This window comes from Echiichthys vipera (assembly GCF_963691815.1).
Source record: "Echiichthys vipera genome assembly, chromosome: 2".
Classification (NCBI taxonomy): domain Eukaryota; kingdom Metazoa; phylum Chordata; class Actinopteri; order Perciformes; family Trachinidae; genus Echiichthys; species Echiichthys vipera.
In genome coordinates, this window is record NC_139827.1 from 14135889 (window position 1) to 14160937 (window position 25049).

The following is a 25049-nucleotide window of genomic DNA, read 5'->3' on the forward strand; positions in this document are numbered from 1 at the left end:
GGAAATTATGGTCATGACCTATAACCACATTAGGGCTGCAGTTGTTTGTATTATCATCTACCAACAGGTCTATGAAAATATCACAATTGAAAAATGGCCACCACAATACCTCAAATTGCACAAAACCAGAAAAGTATTACAGCATCTATCAGAGCTGTTCCTTGTTGATGGACTAGTGGATTACAGTAAATGTAGTTAATTTAACTGAGGTTCAGGAACAAGACCATACCCCTCTCCCTTCACTAATTCCACCACTCACTCACTAACTTAACTACCTGTGCAACCATATATATTCCTGTGTTACCCACTCTCTCTCTCGCGTTCGTCTCAGTTTTCACAACCCTCCCCCTGGAAACCCTGTTCTTCTCCTCTCTTCCCCCTTTTTTAAGACAGCAGCTCAGTAGGCCACACTACAATGAGATGCTTCTGGACATGAACCCGGGGGGTCGATGAATCTGCACACATCAAGGTGTAACCCCACTCTGAGCCACGCTCCCCGGGCAGGTGTGACGTCCATACACTCCTCAACCCACTTCGCACCATTCATCTCAGACGATCGACTCCGTTCTTCATCCTTGTTGATCGACCCTCTCATCATTCCCTCGACCCCTCACTTCATCCCACCTAAACGCACCCTCACCCCACTTTCTTGCATTCCCCGGCTATTCAATTAAATTTCTCCAATATCGTACAATGGTGTGGTCTTGTTAGTGAATAGATAAATAATTTCAAACATAATCTAGTGACACAAAATCCATCCGCCATCCGTTAGGAACTAGGAGTGGGGCGCTGCTCCTTTGTGTTGAAAGGAGCCAGTTGAGGTGGTTTGGGCATCTAGTAAGGATGCCCCCTGGGTACCTCCCTAGAGAGGTGTTCCAGGCACGTCCAGCTGGGAGGAGGCCTCGGGGAAGACCAAGGACTAGGTGGAGAGATTATATCTTCCCACTGGCCTGGGAAAGCCTCAGGATCCCCCAGTTAGAGCTGATTAATGTGGCCCGGGAAAGGGAAGCTTGGGGTCCCCTGCTAAAGCTGCTGCCCCAGCGACCCCGCGTAAGCGATAAAGATGAAGATGAAAAAGGTGAAGGTTACAACATGAATTCACTAATCAGTTTCAATAATATAAATGTTGCCAGTGGTGCTTCAGTGCAAGTCCTAATCTATGTACTCAATAGGTTCAGACTATACGGAGCCAAAATGCATCTAATAAATGACCTTATAGATATTATTTTATTATCTTTTCTTGTCTTATCAGTACAAAGTACGCATTTATACTTCAGAGTACAATGTTAAACATTTTCCATTTAAATATTACAGTTCAGTTTTCATCTTTATTACACAATAATATAAGATAACATATCTGTTGTAACCCTTTTAAAGCATTTTTTAAAGATATCAGACCACAAAGTTACATCAAAAAGGTTAAGACTGGTAAATCCCACCATACACTGAGAGACATGGCTAAAGAAATATGCACCACATTCATAATCAATGGACCCAAAACATCTGCCATTAATTCTTCATTGGCCAAACATGAAACCCTGATGTCAGTCAATTACATTTGGGGCTTTAATTGTAAAATAGAAAACCCCAGAACTGGGATGGTCAGAAGTAGATGTAAACCTGTCTTTGTAACAAAAACGGTCTTAACGGCCTTGGCAAACAGCTTCAGAGGCAGCGATGTCGGCCTGATGGTCAAAGAGCAGGCTGGGAAACCCGATGAACGGAGACCCTGATCAGGTTGCATGTGCAGCCTCGGCCTGTTTGCGCTCCCTCTCCCTGAAGAAGCTTCTTTGCTCATTGATGGCTTTTTGTAGAAGGGCAACGTTTACACCGTCAACGCAGTTCAGCACGCGGGCACGGACCACCACACAACCCCCTGTAACACCAGGAGATGCAGATAAAGGCAGGTGATAGAGGGTAGGGATGGGAAAATATATTTTTTAATCATGGGCCTCTATAAAAAACGCTCAATATAAGTTCATCGTGCTGAATTTCCATTATCGGGTTAATCGTTTATATTGAGAATATTCTCACGAGTGGCTTCAGTTCAAATTAAGTAAAACTGATTTTGTCGATCATCTTCTCATTTGATGTAGTCTATTAAAAGAAGTAGAACATTAAAGCGCTGCATGTACAATTTGCACTGTGTATATATTTATGAACAACAACAAATGTGAGTCTGATCATTTCAATTGAGGAAGACAATATAATAATATTTAAAGGGTTAAAATAGTTGTGACTTCCAAGTTCTATAACAACCACAAGTTGATAACCAGACAGCTGTTTAACACAATGTTTGATGTCTTTACACTTGTCTGGCCTAACGGATGTATAATGTTGGTATAAAGTTGCTTCTACAAGATCAATAGAAGTCTCACATTTAAATTTGATGTGCATAACAACATAACATATTGTTATGCACATATATACGTTCAGATAACTGATGACAGACTGATATTAGGATCAACAACACAGAAGGTCTTTCCTTACCCTCAGCATTTTCAATCTCACCCAGAACTATGTACTGGGCACCAATTATTGGGTGAAAAGGCTCCACAAACAAGGTGTGGACAGCGACGTGGTGCTCTTTTGAAGCATGCTGAGCTGACAGCGTAGCTCTGGACTCCTCAGGCTGATAGCAGACGAGTCTGGAAAAGTGAACAGGAAGGTTTAATGTCCAAGTCATCCCGGATGATAGAATTTAATCTTTTTTTTTTAAGGTGTATTCTTATTTATTTATCTGACGGTTAGCTATATTTAGTAGTTAAAAAACCCATTTAGTCTATGAGCATTCATTCTAATACATTACACATTAAATCATGATATCAGACAGCCTTACCAACTTTATTTTTTTTGTTCCCTTTGCTAAAAAAATCTATTCCATGTTTAAGACCCCAGCAGACGTTACCAGCTAATAGCAGGTCTATTTCATCACTGCATCTTTTGAAGGGGACCTTGTCTTCTCTCTTTGTGATGACCTGCTCCTGTGTTCAATTAATTATTGTATCGTCCAATATGTTTTGTTAAATAGACTCAATTTATACCTTTGCTGTGGATTTAATGTTATTGTGGCCCTCTTTCAGTTGTAATAACCCTGTTTTACATGATGCTTTTGTTTGTTTGCTTGTGTCGGTTGATTATTTGTTGTGTGGTGCATCTCAAGGGGCCAAATAGATACATTTGAATTTATTAATAAATGGTGGCAGGAATAAGTACTTTAAACCAGCCTTTATTCAGCAAGACATTTTTACCTGGCTATACCAAATGTTTAGACCCTTTGTGGTATATTTTCCCTATTTTGGCTTAAAATGACTGGACTATAAAGACACACACTGTGACTTATTCATGATTTACAGAGATCCAACAATTCCCCCATGAGCAGCAACAAGTCACATTTTGAATGCAGGACTTTTCCGTGTAACAGAGTATTTCTGCAGTGTGGTATTATTACTTTAGCTTTAGTAAAAGCTCTGAGTGCTTCTCCCACCCCTGAAAGCTGACGCACCTCCCGGGGACTCTCACGGCCTGTCCCTCCTGCACCGCTCCAGAGTTCAGCTCCAAGGGGAAGTGAAAGACTGCGGCTGCTGGAAGCATCGTGGACACACAGAGCTGACACACATGGATGAAAACAACTGGATAACGCGGGTAAAGTGTTGAGGAAGTCTGGCAAATACAGTGGAGTGAGAATCACGTGACTTTCTCCTCCTCCCCACACCACTGCGCATGCGTCAGGGGGAGGCTCTGTCAGCAGCAGCGTCAGGTTGAGTTTGCAGGAGGCTGCCTCGATACAATTCCTGTTTGTTATACTTGCGTTTCACTATAAGTATCGTTTTTTAGTCGGATTTGAAATCATGAATCCTGATATTGTGAAAGAGCGGAAAAACGCCACGTTTGACGTCGAGAAATTGACCTTCATTTTGGACGGTGGCCCTGAAAAGACAAAAAGGAGACGAGAAATTGGTGAGTTTTAAATGACTTCCTCTGCAGACATCGTCGGAACTTATTGTCTTCGTGCACCTTAAACTTCACATGATGATGGTAGTGATGGTATTTGCGATTTAAAGAGGATTGTTGAAGTGAAATGGAGCTAATGCTTTCATGGACTGTATGAAGCTTCCCTGTCTGCGGCCGCCTCTGAGCAATGTTTACGTTATTATAAAACACCCCCCCCCCATAAAATGTTTAAACTGTTTGTCTTCCAAAGTCAAGTAGGCCCGTTTGATATGTTCAAAAGGTAAATTCGGTTCCCATGTCCTGTAGTAGACATCCTTACAGTTGTTGTTGTTGTTGTTGTTATTATTTATGTTGTTGTTGTAGTCAACACATACAAATACAATTTCGGAAAGCAGAATAAATCACATAAAGTATATATACAGAAGACATATACAAACACACGTTGACAAATTGCAATAAGACACGCAGTAAATCACACCACACAAAAGGGGTGAATTCATTGTACAATGAGGATAAATAGAGAATAAAGTAAATTAACCGGTATGACTTCAAGGAAGTTCATCAAATACATTCATGTAACAGTCTATAAATCTGTTGCTATTGTTATTATTCATCACAGAAAGGGGTTTGAGAAGGGATTTATTCATTTCCACGTCACACAGAGGGAATAACTGCTGAGAAACTAAGAATCTTTGCTTGTGAATAAAACATAAAAAAGTTAACCACATGAACTAGTGACTTATCCCCACTTTTGTCATGATCTAACTCATTTAGTTTCCAATGCTGTAATAATTGTTTTATACATGTGTACCCAAGTGTCCCAGTGTGTGTATTATTTAAAAATGTGTCATGAGAAGCATGTTTTATGCAGCCATATCTCACCGTCCACATCTGTAAACATTCTTCAATCTGCAGTCATGTTTTTTGTTGAACCAAAAGTTGCAGGTATTTGATCTGAGACGTACAAGGGCCTCATATAATGATTTGCATTATTAATCTATTTTCTAAATTAGTCTATCTGTCTATTACATGCCAAAAATGTGTTAAAAAGGTCCATTTTCCAAGCTGACATCTGCAACAGTTCAAACCAACAAAAAGCACATTGTAGAAGCTGGAACCGGAGAATTTCTTAAAAAATGACTCTTGACGAAATATACATTTTCAAAATGGTTTCTAATTAAGTTTCTGTTCATTGACTTATTTATTAATATGAGAACACTCCCCTGAACGTGCCTGATGTTCAGTAGATCACAGGATGTTGAAGGCAGATAAACTGGTTGTGTCCTCCGACAAAAGAAGGCTTCCTTTCTCCAACCAGGGCTCGCGGGCCGTTTTGATGCGTTTGGTTTCTAAATGTGGACTTTGCAGGCTCCATCGTCTCCATGGTGACACATCAGTTAATCGAAGTAGTGCTGCCTTGATCACAAATCGAGATACTTTACGTGCCAGTAATGTTGTGCCGACCCATTCAGCTTCTGGAAAAGAAACGACACTGTGCAGAACCTTTTTGCATTTGACCAAGAAGCTATATTTCAAACATTTTATTATGTTAATTTCATTGTATTTATTTCAGTTCAAAGTTAAGGGGCTCATGGCTTGTTTGGCCAAAAGGCTGTGATCGTTGCCAGCCTGGAAATGTTAACCAGGGGGAAGCTGTGGAAATTAAACTATAAGCCACTGGGAATATAAAGAGATGGTCAATCTTTCTCATTTCTAATCTAATTTGTCTAACAAACCCCTGAACATACTTATTTTCCTAAAGACATTTTCAGATCTTGATACACATTCACAAATTTAAGTACACATTCTCACATGTGACATTTTCAGGGGTGGTTAGCACTGTCGCCTCACAGCAAGAGGGTTTCTGGTTCGAACCCAGGCTGGGGCCCTTCTGTGTGGAGTTTGCATGTTCTCCCTGTGTCTGCGTGGGTTCTCTCAGGTTTCTCTGGCTTCCTCCCACAGTCCAAAGACATGGACATGTTCGGTTAATTGATGTCTCTAAATTGCCGGCAGGTGTGAATGTGAGTTTGTGTGACCTGCGAAAGACTGGCGACCTGTCTAGCCCCCCGTGACCCAGATATGGAGAAGCGGTTGAAGATGGATTGATGGATTTTCAGATGTATCAGATGTTGCTGGGCTGGAACTTGGGTTCCCGTCTTACTCGCTCAAGTGATTTACTTCTGCTAAAAATCCAGCGAGTATTTTTCAATCTTGGAAATCTTGGAAAAATCTGCTTTCTGTTACAGTGCTCCTAGCTCATGGAACGACTTAATTTACTGCTCAAAGATTGTTGTCCTTCCAAGTTTTTCACAGTTCAAATCCGTGGTTACTAGCCACTGCACCTCTGTCTGTTATTGTTTTATCTGATTCCAAATGTTTAACTTTCTTTTTCTGTTTTAACTGATTTCCTGTTTATCTTTTAATCAGATTTTACCTTTATTTTTATTACATCCTGTATTTTATCTCATCTTTTACCATTTGTGGTACTCATATTTAATTGTCTGTTATCGCATGTTTCTTTGTTGCTTTAAACTCGTTGTCACTTTAAATGAGGGAAACCGCAAGTGTCCTACGAGTATAAATAAAAGGTTGATTGGTTGATTGATTGATTGGTTACACATTTACGCATTTTAAAAGACTTTTGGAAGTGTTCACTTAAACTTTAATGTATGTATTGTATAGACTACAGCAGCTGTGTAGACTAACATATACATTTCTGATTTAATTTCCCCCATCCACTGTAGAGTCCATGGTTATCAGCGACCCAGACTTTAAGGAGGAGGACCCAAACTTCCTTTCCCGCAGTGAGCGCTATGACCAGGCTGTTAGAAAAAGCGCCCAAATGATCCTGAAGCTCAGAGAGTATGGCATCGCAGACCCAGAGGAGATCTACTGCTATAAGAAGTATGTGGTAAACGAATCGACATGTGAAGCCAACAGTCAAGTCAACTGACTCACGCACTGTAGATACGGATAGAATATATATGAATTGAATATTGATGAGTTTAACACCTGGTGGATTTCTTTCACATTTTAGTGTGCCATACGCTTATTATGAGCATTTTAAGATTACAAACGAAAAGTGTAGAATGCCAAAGGTAAGAATTGCTTTAAGTCCCTTTCGCACTGCCTGTCCTTTGCGAGGCTGTTGCGCCTTCATTACGCCCCCCGCTGAATTGACAATTGTGAATGTGAAACCCGGCACGGCAGAATGACACAGTAGCGATGAGAGTCGCCACACGGTAGGGTCAAAAAGTGACAGAGTGCCCTAAGTTATTAACTTAAAGAGACACTGCATCAAATTAGTCAATTGTCTCTTTGCCTCTCTCAAACACATCAACATCTCCGTCCTTCTCTCTGCTGAGAGACAAATTATACATTACATATTGTGTTTGTGTTTGACATGTTGCACAATATTCTGTACAATGACTGTAATACCACCACACCCTGACTGTACTTTATGATAGGATTAAATTGATATCCCTGCGTAGTTCATTAACTGACGTGCAATATACAAACTGATGTTACCAATGTTTGGTGTAATAAGGTAGCTTGAGCACCATGTTGTGTGGTGCACCATTTTATCACGTTTATGGCACCAGTTCCACAACCGCCCTGTAACTGTATCAAACAACAAGATGGTTTAGACTTTCCCTGCTGATAGTACAAAATAAAAAACTTAAGTTTGCCCCTGGGGAAAATGTGTAATATAAATTGAAGCTTTAACAGTCTATGTAGCTGTGTGTGGCCTCAAGACAAATAAATGCAGTGGGAACAAAGTTCAACAGAAGATTAAAACTGTGTCAGAGTTCATGCAAGCTCCAGGCTTTGAACAGCGGTAAAAATGTAATGCAACGTCATAGATAATCAGTATTTATATTGCAGGACGTTATAGAGATTTTGATCCAACTTTAAGTGTACATTGTTGCTGCGTCCCTAAAGCTTTCTGTCAGCCTATTTGATGAATATGCGATTGGTATTGTCACCATGTTAGTTGTTGCTGCTTGTGAAAAGCATAGTTGTGGCTCACATCAATACCTCTTGTACTTTGCTTGCCCTCTTGAAGAGCAAATGATTTTAGGAAGGGTAGTCAATGGAAAACCTGCAAAAGCAATGCAAATTAAAGTAGCTCAACATGAGACTTTTTATTTCATCTGAAAGCCTCAGTTACTTATTGGAAGAAACTGTTCAGATGACCGAGTTGCATGTTCAAACTAACTACGTATATGTTGTATGTGTGAGATAAACTTGATTCTCTCAGCCATAAAAATCACAATCTGTCAGTGCTTCCATAACATAGTGAGTCAGCAGATCCATCAGTTACACAACGTTTGAATAACAGCAGGTCTGAACTTAAGTTGTGTATCCTATACCTTCCCTTCACCCAGTATGATTAAAGGCAACCAGCATGAGGCCATGGGGCTGCACTTTGTCATGTTCCTCCCGACCCTGTACAGCCAGTGTGACCCTCAGCAATCCAGGAAGTGGTTACCTCTGGCAGAGTCCTACCAGGCCGTGGGCACATATGCCCAAACTGAGATGGGTCACGGTCAGTCCTGGACTTAGCCCTTAACCACTTATTTGCTTGCTTGTTGTTGATGGCCCTCAGACACAACTGAATTGAATTGAATGAATGCTTTTTGGGGCTTCACAGGAGCCCTGTTTCAGCCGGTCTGGAGAACCGTTCAAACCCAGGAGCAGTTCTAGTGATTTCTTGTATGTGTTTGACAGATCCAAATCATGTAGAAAATTCAAAATTAGCTGCATGTGTGTCCTGACAGTGTTAATACCTAACACTTAGTTTTAACAAGAGATGGTGTTTGTTGCTATTAAGTACGATTAGCTGCGTTACTAACACTTCTTCACAAGTGGTTGTCCCTTACACTTTCAGAGTTAGTAGTATGTTAAAATGAAATTTATTAGTTTGGTCTCGTCTAAAGCGTATTTCCATCTACATTTAGTTGATCTACTGCTCTCCTACTCACTACTGTCTCCTCTTTACGTCATGATAACTCACTGATGGTGACGCTTGTGTGCATTTTGATTGATGTTTCTTGATTGTTTTCCATGTCTGTGCAAATGATGAACTCAGTTTCTAATTAATTCTTAATCAGTCATTTTGTCTTAATTATCTGTTCTGTCTTTGGTTTGGCTGTTGAGTGACCAGAAATGGAGAGGAGGTTGTTCTGGTGGGTGTAGTTAGTGTCGACCGGAAATTGTCTTTGTCCTTTTCATGACATCAAAAACAAGAGCTATACAGTATTGTGCTGCACAAATGTGGTCTGGGATCCCGTAATGAGGCTGAGTCCGAGCTTCTGAACGTCTCTTTGTAATTTGAGAGAATGTAGGCCAAGCCAGCTATTGTCTGTTTCCTTGCTGTAACAAAGTCAAGTGGATCTTATTATGAATGAGTATCTTATTCAAACCTGCACCGAAAGTTTAGAATCGATGGCTCTTGAACCGTCTTTAATGATCTTTTTGTCCATCTGTGTATTGGCAGGTTGAACCAAAACTGGGCCAAAATATAAGAGTATAATTCATGTTGTGACCTGCTGATTATTTCCGCGATTAATCGTTTGGTCTATAAAACGTCACAAAACACAATCGCAACAGCCTAGATACATTATGAAATATCCCCGAATCTTTAATTTGATATAACAACAGGAAAAGTGGTGAAATCTCATGTTATTAATAGATGAGCAGGTCCAATTTTCCAGTATGTCTTGAAATGAGAAGTTAACCAAGACATTTTTGGTGGCTTTCAAACTTTTGTTAGAATAATTTGAACAGATAGTGAAAAACAAGAAGTTTACAACCCACTTGGTGTAAAGCCATGTAAGAGGCAGCTTAATAGGGAGTTTGTTTGATGCAGAACCTTTTATGCTTTGATGTGATCAGTTTACGGTCAGAAACTGTTCAAGCTAAACTGACTAAACTGGCTCAGGCTACAGGGCTGTACATAACTGAGGTATCCAAACTTACACTTGGCAGGTGAACGTTATCAATGCAGCTAGATCTGAAGACAGATTTAAATGAGTGGAGCCAAATGATGATGACCATATGATCAAAACAATATGCATGATATGCTCACAAGCTGTTTTAAATTGTCTTCAGTCAATTGTCTTTATCTCTTTCCTTGCTTCTTCTTCTTTTGAACCATGTCAATTCTTACCCCTAATCCCTGCTGTGTATTTCCAAAATCCTCTCCTCATTCATCTGCATTCACATGGTTCAAACTTTCCACATTGCTTCCATCAAAAATTCTCTCTGCGTCACCCTCCTTTGCCCTTCCCACATTACCACCTGCTTCTCTTTTCCGTTTGCTCCTGCCCTGCTTGGCCTAGCTGCGTGCACCCAGATAGGCCAGAGCCCTTGGATCTCCATCTGGGGATGTTCCTGCCCACACTGCTCAACCAGGCCACCCCAGAGCAAATGGACCGTTTCTTCATGCCCGCCTGGAACCTAGAGATCATCGGCACCTACGCTCAGACTGAGATGGGCCACGGTAAAATGAACAGTGCAGTCTAAAATGTCAGGCCTGTCAATAAACAGGGATTGTTTGGTTGCCTTATCATTGCTAATAGACTTGGAAACTTGTGTAGCAATGATAATGTTGTAATTGCACGTACTTTCCTGCAAAAACGCAACATTTTTAATATTATGATTGTTCTCCTGCTTTAGTTAAACTAATTTTCACCTTATGGGCACATTCATACTAAATGTCTGTTAATAATTATCTGAGAAATTTGGTTTGTCTGACTTCAGTCTTTTTTAACATCCTGTCCGTCATATTTTGCCCATCTTTTGTACAAGATACAAGTAAATTCAGTCAAGTAGAGAAAGCTACATGAGTGCACGGACATGTTGTAAATAAATTGTTTAACTTAATTTTCTAACCTGCTTCAAGTTATAGTAGGCATAGCATTACAAAAACAACAATGTGTTTTTGAACATTAAAGTAGGTAACATGTTCTAGTAGAAACCCAATAGTATATAGTATACCCAAGTATTAACCTGAGCATGATGAGCGTCTCCTTTAACATTATGAATGCAACCAAATATCAATTGTAATCATCAATTGTGTTAAAACTGTGTGTGAGCACCACTTCTATAAAGACAGAAGTTATTATAAACTTTTTTACAACCTGTCTGGGCACTTGTCTCATTTAACCCTCAGAAAAAGTTTAAAGTTATCATTTTTTCTTTGAACCTCTGGAATAGTGTGTGTCACTAGGTGTTATGCTCCTTGACCACCAGGCAGAGAACCCTCTTAGTCAAACTTCCTGTCTTGCGCTCTTATCAGCCCCTTTCATGTGTTTTTGACAATATGGTTTCCTTTACTAACAATCTTAGATGGCTTGTTTGTTGTTGTTTGTAGCATGGGCTGAGATATGTCTTTGGTTGCAACCCAGTACAGCACCACACATTCCAGTTTGAATAGGCCATCCAGACCTGTTTTGTTTTGTGTTAGATGCAAATTCTGAGGTCATCAAGCAAATGGCATGATGTGCGATACAGCATGAATCGAATTATCTTAAAATATTACATGTGTTTTTAGATCTGTCAAACACCTACAAAGTTCACTGCTTTGCTCCTTTATGTTGGCTTCATTCATTTTCGTTAAAATAAGTTCAGATACCTATAAATACATATTTCAAAGTGTCAAAGGGCTAAACATGTTTTTTATCCATTTTCCATTTTGATGTTTTGAGTTATCTTTTCTTTGCTTGTATGCGTGATGCCAAAATATGATTATGTTCTGTATGATTCATTGAATTTATCATTCACGTGTTCATGTCTCATCAATTTATTTTTGCTTTGTGTAGTCTGTATCTGTTTGGTGGGCTTTGACGTGTTGTCTCTCTCTAGGCACTCACCTCAGGGGGCTGGAGACCACAGCCACATATGACCCGGCTACGCAGGAGTTTGTTTTGAACAGTCCCACGATCAGCTCCATCAAATGGTGGCCTGGAGGACGTAAGTGCATTCACATTGTCAGAGTTATTGTGCAGCCTGGAATTGGCATTGTATCAGAATCCGTGTGATCATAAGGAAAACTGTGTTGACATTCAGAACAAACCAGTTTTAAACCTCTCACACTCTCTCCTTCTAGTTGGAAAAACCTCAAACCATGCCATAGTCCTAGCCCAGCTTTATACTCAGGGGAATTGCCACGGTCTTCATGCTTTCATCGTACCCATCCGCGACATGACCACACACGTACCCCTGCCAGGTAACCCCCTTCTGTGATGTTTCTCTGGATGAGGTGTTTGTGGTTAAGTCAGTCCTCATTTACCTTACGTTTTCTGTCTGTAGGTATTGTGGTTGGAGACATCGGCCCCAAGTTTGGCTTTAATGAAGTAGACAACGGCTTCCTGAAACTAGAAAATGTACGACTCCCACGGGAGAACATGCTGATGAAATACGCCAAGGTGATGTAACATTATTTGAGTTGACAGTTTCCCTGAGGTCAGATCGGTTTGACATACTAGAAACAGTCCTGCGGTAAATCTGGCCTTCATGAAGGTTCTTCTAAACTGAGAAGCACCTGATTTAGCTGCATACCACTGGAAAATGCATGAAGGGTAATATAAATACCTGTCAGTTAACACAGCAAAGTTGAATTATAATCTCTCTTGAAGAGTCTCAACAAAAACAACCATTACAACCATCATGAAGGTAGCATCTATTCCAGGGCTGTTGTATTAGACTGCACTACTTTTATTTAAGTGTGCAGAATAAACTGGTGTAGTAATAAACTGAGTTACTTAAGTTATAGCATTTACAGTTGGACTTTTAGAATGACTCTGTCTCTCCACTAGGTGGAGCCAGATGGAACCTATGTGAAGCCACCAAGTGCTAAGCTCACCTACGGCACCATGGTGTTCATCCGCTCCATGATCGTGGGCGAGTCAGCTCGGGCCCTCTCCAAGGCCTGCACCATTGCCATTCGCTACAGTTCTGTTCGACACCAGTCTGAAATCCGACCGGGGTCAGTTAATACGAAAGGATGCTTAAATGCACCTCTGCAAACGGCTGTACAAACATTGCATAACTTAAAAAATAGACACATACTTAAGGCCATGCTCAAAATTAGAGTTTACTTTATGGCACTGGAAAATTCAGAATGGTCTCTCTAGTGTTAGACATTCAGAAATTACTACATAATTACAACAGGAAATGGAAATACAGCTTGTTTTTTTTCATCATGATTTGATCTTCCACCACATCCTCACTTATCAAAGGGGAGTGCAACCTTTATATGCAGTTCTGAAAACTCAAACCTGAGTGTTTGTGTCCCACAGAGAGCCGGAGCCTCAGATCCTCGATTACCAGACGCAGCAGTACAAGCTGTTCCCTCTGCTTGCTATGGCCTATGCCTTCACTTTTGTAGGCCAGTATATGAGACAGACCTACCACCGCATCAGTGGAGACATCAACGAGGGGGACTTCAGTGAACTGCCCGAGGTACTGGCTGGACATGCACATGTAGCATGTGATCTAGGTTTAACAATGACAGCGCTGTGTCAGTATCGTCTGGCTACACTGGCTTATCATTCTGGGATAGGGGAGAAAAAAACCTCTTTGGCTTGTTTGTAATTCTTTAAAACAATAACACTCGCTAAGTGCTAAGCCAACAGTCCTCTTGCAAAGAGTGTGAACCAGACTAAATGATGACTGACTGGGCTGTGGATTAGCCTCAGTCTTTGTAGCTGTATCTGTAATGAGTGTGTAGTACAAACAAAAACCAGTTTGTCATTTAAACCCAAAACAGGTTTGTTTACTGACATCAATGCCAGCTTGTTCAGTCAGTATGAGAGCAGATGTAGCTTGCAACTTCCTCAAATGAAGTACATATATATATATCTATATCTATCTATATATATATAGATATAGATATAGATAGATAGATAGATAGATAGATAGATAGATAGATATATGGTGACTATACAAGCTTCAATCCCTCTGTCTGTGTGGCTGTCAGTCTTAATACTGTATATAAACAATAATAATATATAAAAACTACTTTATTCATCAGCAAGCTACATACTCCGTTCATACCCTATAGCCATCACTCACTGTTTCCTATTTATTTATTATACATCCATGGCAAATTTTTGAACACACATTGACATAAATCGATGTAGGCTGTTGTTTACGTTATTCGATATTTACAAAATTATTTAAATAGATATAAAAATGTCACCCAATGTTTAGGTTGCATTAAGTTATTGCCACCGCCTTTGCTCTCCAATCCACAGCTCCATGCCCTGTCTGCGGGTCTGAAGGCTTTTACCACGTGGGCAACCAACTCTGCCATCGAGGTGTGCCGCATGTCATGTGGCGGCCACGGCTACTCTCGCAGCAGTGCCTTGCCGGACATTTACGTTGAGTTCACCCCTACTTGCACCTACGAGGGCGAAAACACAGTCATGATGCTGCAGACTGCAAGGTAACTCATCGCACAGAATCGTATAACCGCAAATGTGAAACTCACCAGGGCCAAGTTCTCCACCCAATTCTGACTCAAACACACAAGTTTGTTTTGGTTTTAGTTTAAGTTGTAAAACTAAAATGTATAGAAGCATCTGTTTTAATCCTAAATTGCATAGTTTGTAGTACAGGTTCTCAAACAGCAACACACCAGCACACGTGCACACAGCTAGCTTTTTCACCCATCCTTTCCATCACACACTTAAATAGAAAGAGAGCAAGACAGAGTTAAATACAGACACATACAGACGTAAACATATTCCCACTCAGCAGCGCTATCATACCACAAATGCAGGGGACACACCCGCACTCCTCCTACAGCAAAACAAACAGGTGACATTTTCATTCCCTGAATGATATAATCATAATAATACATGTATTTACAGTATGTAGCACTTTTCAAAACAAATGTTACAAAGTGCTTCACAAAACAGTTAAAACAATGAGATGAGGCAAAAGTTTAAAAAAAGAATGATTGTTGTTTTGGTTTCATATCACCAGTACTATAAAGGTCAGCTGTGCACTCAGTTGTGATGTGTGAACAACAGTTACTAAAATGACATGATTGAGCTTATGACTGAACACCAAGTACACAAACTAAGGCTAAAGATGTTGTGAATAGGAACTAATTAAGATATTATGATGTGTGAATAATATGACCTATTGGAAAAGAAAGAGATGCCAATTGTTTTATTTATATTACCAGAAGAAATACTTTATTTGGGTGCAGCTTACTTGGTAAATTGTCTTCTACTTATATAGCGCCTTTCTAGTCTTCTGACTACTCAAGGCACTTACTTCAGCTTGTGCACTCGTGTTCAATTGTTTAACCCTCACCTGTGGGCCTCAACTCTTGTCTATGCAGATACCTGGTGAAGAGCTACCGGCAGGCTAAGTCAGGACAGCAGCTGAGCGGCATTGTGTCATATCTGAATGAGGCAAAGCATCACAGGGTCCAGCCCCAGCCCGTTGCTGCCAGACCGACCGTGGTCGACATAAATGACCTAGCTAGCCTGGTGGAGGTCTACAAACAACGAGCTGCCATGTAAGAGACAAGAGTAGAGAAAATGATCTATTTGCTTGAGCTAGGTCAGGGGTCGGCAACCTTTCCATCAAGCCCCAAACACAGCGATTTCCTGGTTGATCCAATACGGAAGTGCCAACAATTGCAATTGAGTGTCCACTATGGGCAGGTTTCATAATAGTGCAATTTCTCATTGACCCCCATGTTAAACAGGCAGTTTTCACGGCATAATTACACCTGTTTAAGACCTGGTACAAAAAAACATTCTGGTCTGTATGTTTAGGTCATATCTCTATGACAACACTGAGGGGGACGAATGTTTTTGTACCATTGGAGGTTAAAGTTTAGAATAATGAGGGGTGCGGCCTCGAGTGACAGCTAGCCGTTGGCCCTCACTTAGCCTCAGAGGTGTACGTCAGCCAGATGGATGTATCTCCATCGCCCCAACGCCCTTCAATGCCCTTTTTTGAAAAGAGGAAATGATGCAGAACCTGTTGCGAGAGCGGACCTCGGCGGAAAGGTTACGTCCATTTTTTTATACAGTCTATGCCTTCCATATGAAGTGCGAGTTAATCAGTGTGACTTGTCAACATCAATCCTGCCATCGTCTGCTGAGCCTGCCCGGGCATTCAGGCAATGTTATTTTTCCCCACCCGCACCGCATTCTGTGAGAAAGACAACAAGTGCTAGTCAATCAGAGGCACAGAAGGATTGCAGATGGGAAGGTCATTTGGTATGCGGATGAGAGGGCTTCAACTCTCTAGCACACTTGCTGGTGAGCCATTGGTAAGCTACCCTGAGCCATGGATGACAAGCATGCCTGAGGTTGCTTACCCCTGAGCTAGAGTCTGTGTTTTTATTTCTGGTTTCAGTTATGAAATGCCTCTTTTCCACATTGTCATTAGACAAACTTTTTATTTATGCTGTGACAGTTACTTTAATGTCTTTTGGTGAAGCCGTTTTATTTATTTTACTTAGTCAAGGTATTGCTGCTTTGACCTCTCAACTCATGGCTAATCAGTTTTTCCCAAAACTATCTGCTCAAATCTGCTGTTCTCTGCTGTCAACTGTATTTCTGCCTTTGTCCTTTCTACTGGCATGATACGCTGCCCTGATCCCATCCCTGCATTCTGTCAGCCTTACTCACATCTAAATTCATTTGGCAGTCAGTGTCAGCTGTGTGGTGAGCGCAAACAGCCAGTCTGTTGGAGGGTGACAGAATGTGGCCTGCCAGTTCAGACTTTAGAGGGATAAAGGACAGTTGCACTCTAGTAATCATTTCTTCTGTGTTTCAGCTAATGTTCAGCATATCCCCTTATATCCAATTTGTGAAAAGACAATCTTATTCCATAAGAACAGTTCCAGATTTCAGGGTAAACTAATTGGCAAAATTGTGTTTTCACATGCTGTACTTTGAAAACCGCAGTCAAAGATAAATATGTGTCACCATGTTGTAAAAGCTGGAGCGGGATAAAGTGTGTTATTTATACTAATGGCATCTTTGGTAAATGCAGATGATATGTGTGTTTGTGTGTGTGTGTGTAGTCTAGTTGATCTTGCAGCTAAGAGTATCCAGCAGGAGTTACAGCGCAGGAAGAGCCAGGAGGACGCCTGGAACAACAGCGCTATCGACCTGGTCAGAGCATCAGATGTAAGTTCATTTCTGTGTGTGTTTGATCAGAGCTGGGACTCGATTATGTTCTGATTTACAAGGTCCTAACTTGGTTCAATTTAACGTCGATTTTTGCTCAGATATAAAAGAGATTATCAGAGAACTAATACTGTAAATCGTACAAGGAACCCTCACCTTACGTTAACAATTGACCCCAAGGCAGTTACATTAATGTACTTTTTATTTATCATGAACAGACTACACAGTAGACAACACAATAAAGTGGAACTCTGCAGACTTTACAGTCAGTGACCAGAAAATGTGATTTCTTCAGTGATATAAGCCATATATATAAGCCCCCTTTCCCGATAAGCTAGCATGATTGGTTGGTACAAATGGATTCCTCAGATGGTCTAATTTCGTATGATACCAATATTCTAACTCTAGCTTTTCAGAGCCCACTACATCTGCAAAATCAATCTGGGAAAACTTGCAGTCTTGATACAGTGCATAGTACTACTGAACATGAAATAAAGACATTGTTCAAAACAAGAAAAGACAAAAAAGATAAATATCTGTGATTTTATGAATCCATCTTGTACCATTCAAATGGAAATCGCTTTGAATCGGGGAATATATGTTTTAAACCCAGCCCTATGTGTGATCATAATCGTTACGTAATTTAAAGCTTAACATAGCTTGCGATACACAGATCTGCCGTGAACTGGGTAAGCGTAGACATTGATGCTGAGCCCCAGCCCATGTCGTTCCGACGCTGTTTGAAGCCAAACTCAAGTCCTGCACATGTTCATCTCATTTCTTCTTTTTCTGTCCCTTCCGTTCTTATATCCTTAAGTATCTTTCATTGATGTACCTGTCCCCCTGTTTTGTCTCCAGGCCCACTGTCACTATGTTGTAGTGAAGCTCTTTACTGACAAGCTGGGGGAAATCAGTGACACAGCGATACACTCAGTGCTGACCAACCTGGCTCTGCTGTATGCCCTGCATGGCATCACAAACAACTCTGGAGACTTCCTACAGGTCAGAGAAACATAAAATAGAAAAACAATGCGGTCCACTGTCAGTGGGTAATCTTATTGCAAGTGTTACATACATATTGTGCAAAGCTGCTTCAGTTATTTGCATATCCCCTGTGCTGTTAGTCAGTCTCTACTGTCTGCCTCCATATGAGAAACCAGCCTCAATTGCCTCTTTGTCTCTGAGCTCACAAAATGGGGTCTTTGTGTCTAGTATTTGTACGCTTGGGTGGCTGGTGGCCTTTTTGCTGATTAAAAAAGGCCCATTAGATTTTGTTTGGAACATCCCACTGTCTCTACTGTCGTTTTTTTCTCACTGTTAGAGCAGCTGATGGAGTTCCAGCTATTTTTAATTCACATCTCCATCTGTTTTATTTCAGGCTGGACTGCTGAATGTGCCCCAGGTGCACCAGATTTCTGTCCGTATAAAGGAGCTGCTGTCTCAGCTGAGGCTTAACGCTGTCGCACTGGTAGATGCCTTCGACATTCACGACAGGAAGCTCAAATCGGTCCTGGGACGATACGATGGGAACGTCTATGAGAACATGTTCGAATGGGCTCGCCGCTCACCCCTGAACGCCACAGAGGTCAGTCAGGGTACCAGGGGAGGAATAATAATGGTGTCAAGGTACAGTTGGTAGTGATAAAATGTTTCGATGTTAGGTCTGAGGGATTTAGGCAAGGTAAGGCAACTTTATTTGTATAGCACTTTTCATACACAAGGCAGACTCAAAGTGCTTCACAGCACAACACGTCATGAATTAAAATGCACTACAGAAAGACAAAGAGAGACAATAATAAAAACAGTGCGGACGTTAAAAGTGCAAAGGTTTAGCAGAAAGCTAATGTGAACATAAAAGTTTTCAGTCTAGTTTTAAAAGTGGTCAGAGTGGGTGAAAGTCTTACATCTTCAGGAAGTTTATTCCAGCTGTTTGTTGCATAGTGAGTGAAAGATGCTTTTCCTTGATTTGAGTTTACTCTGCGAACCACTAACAGATTGGCCTCAGAGGATCTTAGTGATCTAGAAGGCTTATGTAGTGGAAGATTGAGAATTTAACTCCCTCCAGCAACAAGAAAGGGATGCAGGCCTTACCTGAACCCAGTTAGTTCAGCCAGCTTCCAGCAGTCACTGCACTGGTAACCCCACAGCGGTGCTTGCTTGACTGTTTGGGCCGGACCAGTCCTCTTCTCCTGTCACCAACCCGTGCACTGAGCTTGTTGTTCGTTTTAGTTCATTTGGTTTATAAGAAAACCACAGAAATAAACTGAAAGTAAATACTTCAGGGATGAGGGTGATCGTTCATTGTCCATCACAGTCTCAATGAAATGCTGCTCTTTCCATGCGTCCCCAGCACGCAACTCTCATTCGTTCATGTCTTCTCTCCTTGCCGTCTGCTCTCAGACAGGCTCATGGTGGGCAACCAATCAAAAATAACAAATGGCAACTTGTGACCACAACAGTAGTGGCAGATAATTCTCAATCTGAGGGGATAATGGAAATGTGACATTATGAAGCATTATCATTATTTACAGTTACATTTAGATGGATGTATATAGTATATAGGATGTATATGAAGTGAAATTGCTTTCATTGACTTTCTAAACTTAACAAATGCACCATTCCTTCTTCCTTCCCCAGGTCCATGAATCCTTCCACAAGTACCTGAAGCCCCTGCGGTCCAAACTGTGAGCCCTCCCCTTGAACCTTGATTCCTGGTTGCAACCCGTCAACACTGCGTATAGCCTTCCCTACTCTACTCTCTCTATATGTGGTCAAGATGAACACTGTAATTATCCCCTCTAAAGGCCATGCTATACTGTAATAATTTGGAGCATTGCTCATTCTCTTCAGTGATGGGAGATGATGGGGGAAAATCACAATGGGCTGTAAACAGGTGGTAGACAACCTAAAATAATCTGAAGACTACGTATGTAATTATGGAGGAGAATAGATGCAACACCAGGAATGAAAATTCTATCTAAAAAATCTTGAATTAAGTAATTATTTTGAGCCAAAAATATAGATTTAATACTGAATAACAATCAAGAATCCTCAGTTTAGATGATCCTCTTTTTTTGTGGAAAAAATTCCATTGTGAAATTTCTTAGTATTTCACTTTCTCCATCTTTTCTTCACTTTCTTCTGCGTGCCTGATGGCTCCTCTTTGTGAGACAGCCAAGTTGGAAATGCCATCTCTCTTTTCTTTCTAACAAGAACAGAATGTTATGAATGTTACATAATATGAGTGTTTTATGTTAGGAACAAATCAACAGCATAATCAGTTCGGGTTGTTTCCCCTGACGACGAGGACCAACATGTTATTTGAAAAGACGCTGTGTTTTTTTTCACAATTGTTATAATAAAGATGTTTATTTATCTATGACCTTTATCAGTTGCTGTAGGCATCAAGAAGGAGATGCACAAATCTGTGGCAACGCCTTTGCCCTTCCATACTCGTAAATGATCGTCCGTTATGATGTAGTTTGTTCTGAATAAACAGCTGAGTTCACACAGAAATTACATGTCAAGATAAGCAAAAGTTCCCCTATAAAATACTTTGAAAATACCTGTGCTTCAGAGCAGTGAGAATCTTAGTTACTATGCCTTAAAAGTCACTGTCCTACACTGTATCGAACTGTTCCTCACAGCCTTAAAGGTCCCGTATGGTGACGTGACTTTTCCATGTTTTTTCTTTTTTTAATAATAGGGCAGGTTGAGGTGCTATATAAATTTTGGGAAAGTATCGAAACACTCAATCCACAGAGAAATGCACACAGTTCATATTCAGAAACTGTCTTTAAACGAGCCGTTAAGACTTCTGTACGGTTGTGATTTCACAACTTGTAATGATCAACCAACTGGGCTTTTTGGTGCGAGGGGTCTTAAAGTGACAGGTTTACTGGCAGACGGTATGAGAATAATGTTTATGGACATTTAAGCATGTAAACATGGCAGCAACCCAAAATACAAGTTTGAAACTGAAAATGGGCATAATATAGGACCTTTAAGTTTATACTTCACCCAGTGTATGTTTTTAGTATCAAACAGTCTCCATGTAGGTTTCCTCCTTTGCAGAGAACAATGGCTTTGGTTCAGCTTCAGTTCACGTCAGTCACAGTGGTCTCTAATGCTAACACGTTTTTACAAGAGAGAAAAACACTTAATATCTTCCAGCTGTTGTATATTAAGGTAAAACAGTCTTGCTTTTACTCCACCACCCGTGTATTGTTGTGTGATGAATAGCATTGTCATACTGTAATGATCCACAGATACTAGTGTGTAGGTACTCAATAGATAGAAGAGAGGCCCACCGAGAGACAGTGGAATGATTTACAAAGACTTCCTGTAGATGAAATAAGAACTTTCGCATAATTTGTTTTAAAGTCCTCATCTTCTGAGCTGTGGCGGTTCTCTGTCCTGCTCTGTGTTCGATTCCTAGAATGAGTAATGTCAGTATTTTGTGGGTCCACATGCTTCTGAATGGTGAAGGTACAATGTGCAACAGGCACCTGAGGACAGGTAGTATGAATTTCTAACAATGATTTAGTGTTCAGTGAGTTCACATATGCACTGTAATGCATATGTGAGTGAGCATTCTTCCTCCCTGCTGTGTGGGGTTGATTATATTATAAAGAAGGGTTCAGACCCCAGCCTACATACAGAATATGTTGATGCTTTTCCTAGTTTTTAATCAAGCACATTTCAAACTAAACACTTTAAAATAAATCATTTGATATGCTGCGATGTTCAAATCCTGCTGATTTTACAGTTTATTTTTTAGATGAATGCTTCTCTATCTCTATCTTTTAAAAAAGCTATAATTAACTGAATTTGCAAGCAGAAAAGTGCAACTGGTGCATTTGTTCTCTTGATTTATCTCCTGCAGTAGTTTTGTCACGGAGCAACCAAATCTAACAGAAAATGGTAGATACGTAGGCAGGACACCGAACGACTAAAATCAAATTGAAAGAGATGTTTCTGTGACTGTAAAGACACGATGATGAAAGCAGAGCTTTGATCTAAAAGCTCACTGTGAACTGTAAAGACGATCTGTTGGATAAAAATGTGCCTCAAGAGGTTTCGTAATTAATAAAGAATGTTCTCATAAGGCTCATAGTATTTAATTTTGGTATTTGTATGACTTTTAATCCGTTAAGTTCTGCCATGAGGGCACAATTATCAATATGTACTGACTAAGCTCTTTGTTAAGCATATTTGTGATAATGTTTTATTGAATAATAATGATTTTAAGCAACATGGTTTAAATGTTTAGTGAATAATTTTACCTTTTAAAAATAAAAAAACTACATAATCAATGTGTATTGTGTTTATCTGTCTTGATCCTGTAGTTACCCAACTTTCCACCTTGGAGAACACTGCTTTAATAACATGCATTTCCACTTTCATTAGAAACGCACTGGAGAAACGTATTATACCCCTGTACTATAGGTCAAAATCTAAGCAACATAGTATAAAACCACTTTTATAAAACCACCTTTCAGCATAAGAAGAATTCCTTTATTAGTCCCGCGGATGGGGAAATTCAATTTTCACTCTATTTTTTTTTACACACACACACGCACAGGACCTATATACATGCAACCAATGGAGAGATGTAAGAGCGAGTGGGCTGCCAGTGACTGGCGCCCCGAGCAGTTGGGGGTTCGGTGCCTTGCTCAACAGCACTGAGGCAGTGCCCAGGAGATGAACTGGCACCTCTCCAGCCACCAGTCCACACTCCATTCATGGTCCACACAGGGACTCAAATCAGCAACCCTCCCCAGCCCAGTCACCTACGGACTGAGCTACTACCGCTCCAAGATGACACTGGATTCTTGCTGCAGAAGTGTACAGTAAAAGGATACAGTAAATCGTAATGCATAAAAATGACAAATTCCTGTGCTGCATTAAAGCAATCTTTAAATTTTACACATGATCACAGATCAGTTTTCTAGTCATGGTTACTTTTCAGGTTGTGAACACAATTGTTGAAGTCGAGAGGAGCTTTCTTAAGTCTGAGTCCCAATGATGTTGGAGGGGTTGTCTTGGACTGGACTTGACAATCAAAAATCTTGCGTTACCACCTAGTGGTCTGGAGTTTTAAAGACATGAACATTTTCCCAGATGCTATTAAGCTGCATTATTGGAAGTGTAGGATCCTCACTAGGGTCAGGTAGGGCTGGAGGATATGGCCAAAATCTTCTAACCCCGGAGGTAATTTCGATAACAATATACAATATAGCACGTTCTCTGGTCATTCTATAAATAAATAGTCTATATGAAATAAACACATAGTAATGCCTATTTTTGTATGCTCCTGTTTAAAATAATGCATAAACAAATAAAAACACTAAGTATTTTCTCATTTTATTAGGAACATAAATGCATAATATAAACTTTGAAAATATTTCACATTACATTTTCTGAATTTTTTAAAGCTTGTATGTGGTTATTATGGATTCATATGACGCCTTTTTGTTGACAAAAATGAAACTGACCAAAATAAACTTAAACTTCTGTAGTGGATAGATTTCACAATGATTCAGTTGCTTATAATTTAAAATGATTATGGCCTTTCTTGGCTGCCATACTTTATGAGACAAGTCACAAGTGCATACTGTAATAGGCTACTGTAACCTCCATACAAGGGCATTTCTTTTCAGACAATTGCTTTAAACAAATAAAACAATTAAACGGCGGGTATCAGCTAATGGTATTTTAAGATGTAAACCTCAAATTTATCATCTGCATGAACTAAACAAAAGCGTGCTGTGAAGTACTGTAAGTCAGTGTAGAAGTTACTCCCTGTAGGCCTCTGTAGTTTCTGTGGAGGACTAAACATGACTTAAGTCTTAATAAGCAAATACAAGAATATAGGAATATATAAATGCATAAATAAATAAATGGATGAATAACTTGGGCCTCCTATCTCATTAACATATGGACACAGAAATAAATAAATAAATGAAGGTGAACAAAAATGTAGAAATAAATGCAATGCATTTATTTATTTAAGTATTTATTTGTTATTTATACATCCATACATGCATTTATTCATTTATCTCTGCATTTATTTATTTATTTATCACCATATTTATTTTTACATTTATTCATTTATTCCTGTATTTATTCATTTATTTCTGCATTAATTGATTTATTTCTGTATTTATTTATACATTTATTAATGTATTTATATATATAATCTTGTATTTATTTATTTTATTTTATTATTTCATTACCGTATTTATTTATTTATTTATACATTTATTCCTGTATTTATTCATTTATTTCTGCATTAATTGATTTATTTCTGTATTTATTTATACATTTATTCATGTATTTATATATATAATCTTGTATTTATTTATTTTATTTTATTATTTCATTACCGTATTTATTTATTTATTTATACATTTATTCCTGTATTTATTAATTTATTTATTTATTCCTGTATTTATTAATACATTTGTTTATGTATTTATGCCTGTATTTATTTATACGTTTGTTTGTTTATGTATGTATTCATTATTTTTGCAATTATTTATTACTGTATTTATTAATACATTTGTTTATGTATTTATGTCTGTATTTATTTATACGTTTGTTTGTTTTTATATGTATTCATTATTTCCGCATTTATTTATTACTGTGTTTATTTATACATTTGTTTATGTATGTATTCATTATTCCTGCACTTATTTATTACTGTGTTTATCTATACATTTATACATGTATTTGTTCATTATTTCTTCATTTATTTATACACGTGTTTATGTATTTATGCCTGTATTTATTTATACATGTGTTTATGTATTTATGCCTGTATTTATTTATACATGTGTTTATGTATTTATTTATACATGTGTTTATGTATTTATGCCTGTATTTATTTATACATGTGTTTATATATTTATTTATACATGTGTT

The 25049-nt window shown here is 39.3% G+C and overlaps 2 protein-coding genes across 5 annotated transcripts; one reads left to right on the top strand and one right to left on the bottom strand.

Moving 5' to 3' along the window:
• Window positions 1-1220: 1220 nt before the first annotated feature.
• Window positions 1221-3662, bottom strand: ten1 (TEN1 subunit of CST complex). Of its 2 annotated transcripts, none has more exons than XM_083925543.1 (3): window positions 3506-3662; window positions 2491-2648; window positions 1221-1876 (listed from the first exon to the last, which is right to left on the bottom strand). In XM_083925543.1, exons 1-3 carry the CDS (start codon window positions 3592-3594, stop codon window positions 1734-1736), a joined length of 390 nt encoding a protein of 129 aa, XP_083781669.1. In that variant the 5' UTR covers window positions 3595-3662; the 3' UTR covers window positions 1221-1733. The 2 variants fall into 2 exon arrangements, with proteins under 2 accessions (XP_083781669.1, XP_083781668.1); XM_083925542.1 differs by having other exon boundaries at window positions 3488-3662.
• An 84-nt stretch (window positions 3663-3746) lies between these two features.
• On the top strand, window positions 3747-22421 carry acox1 (acyl-CoA oxidase 1, palmitoyl). Of its 3 annotated transcripts, none has more exons than XM_083930350.1 (14): window positions 3747-3960; window positions 6699-6858; window positions 8343-8503; window positions 11824-11931; window positions 12068-12187; window positions 12271-12386; window positions 12777-12946; window positions 13260-13422; window positions 14217-14407; window positions 15314-15493; window positions 17018-17123; window positions 17982-18125; window positions 18502-18708; window positions 19761-22421. In XM_083930350.1, exons 1-14 carry the CDS (start codon window positions 3852-3854, stop codon window positions 19809-19811), a joined length of 1986 nt encoding a protein of 661 aa, XP_083786476.1. In that variant the 5' UTR covers window positions 3747-3851; the 3' UTR covers window positions 19812-22421. The 3 variants fall into 3 exon arrangements, with proteins under 3 accessions (XP_083786476.1, XP_083786475.1, XP_083786474.1); XM_083930349.1 differs by lacking the exon at window positions 8343-8503 and adding an exon at window positions 10299-10459; XM_083930348.1 differs by lacking the exons at window positions 3747-3960; window positions 6699-6858; window positions 8343-8503 and adding an exon at window positions 8510-10459.
• The last annotated feature ends 2628 nt before the right edge of the window (window positions 22422-25049 follow it).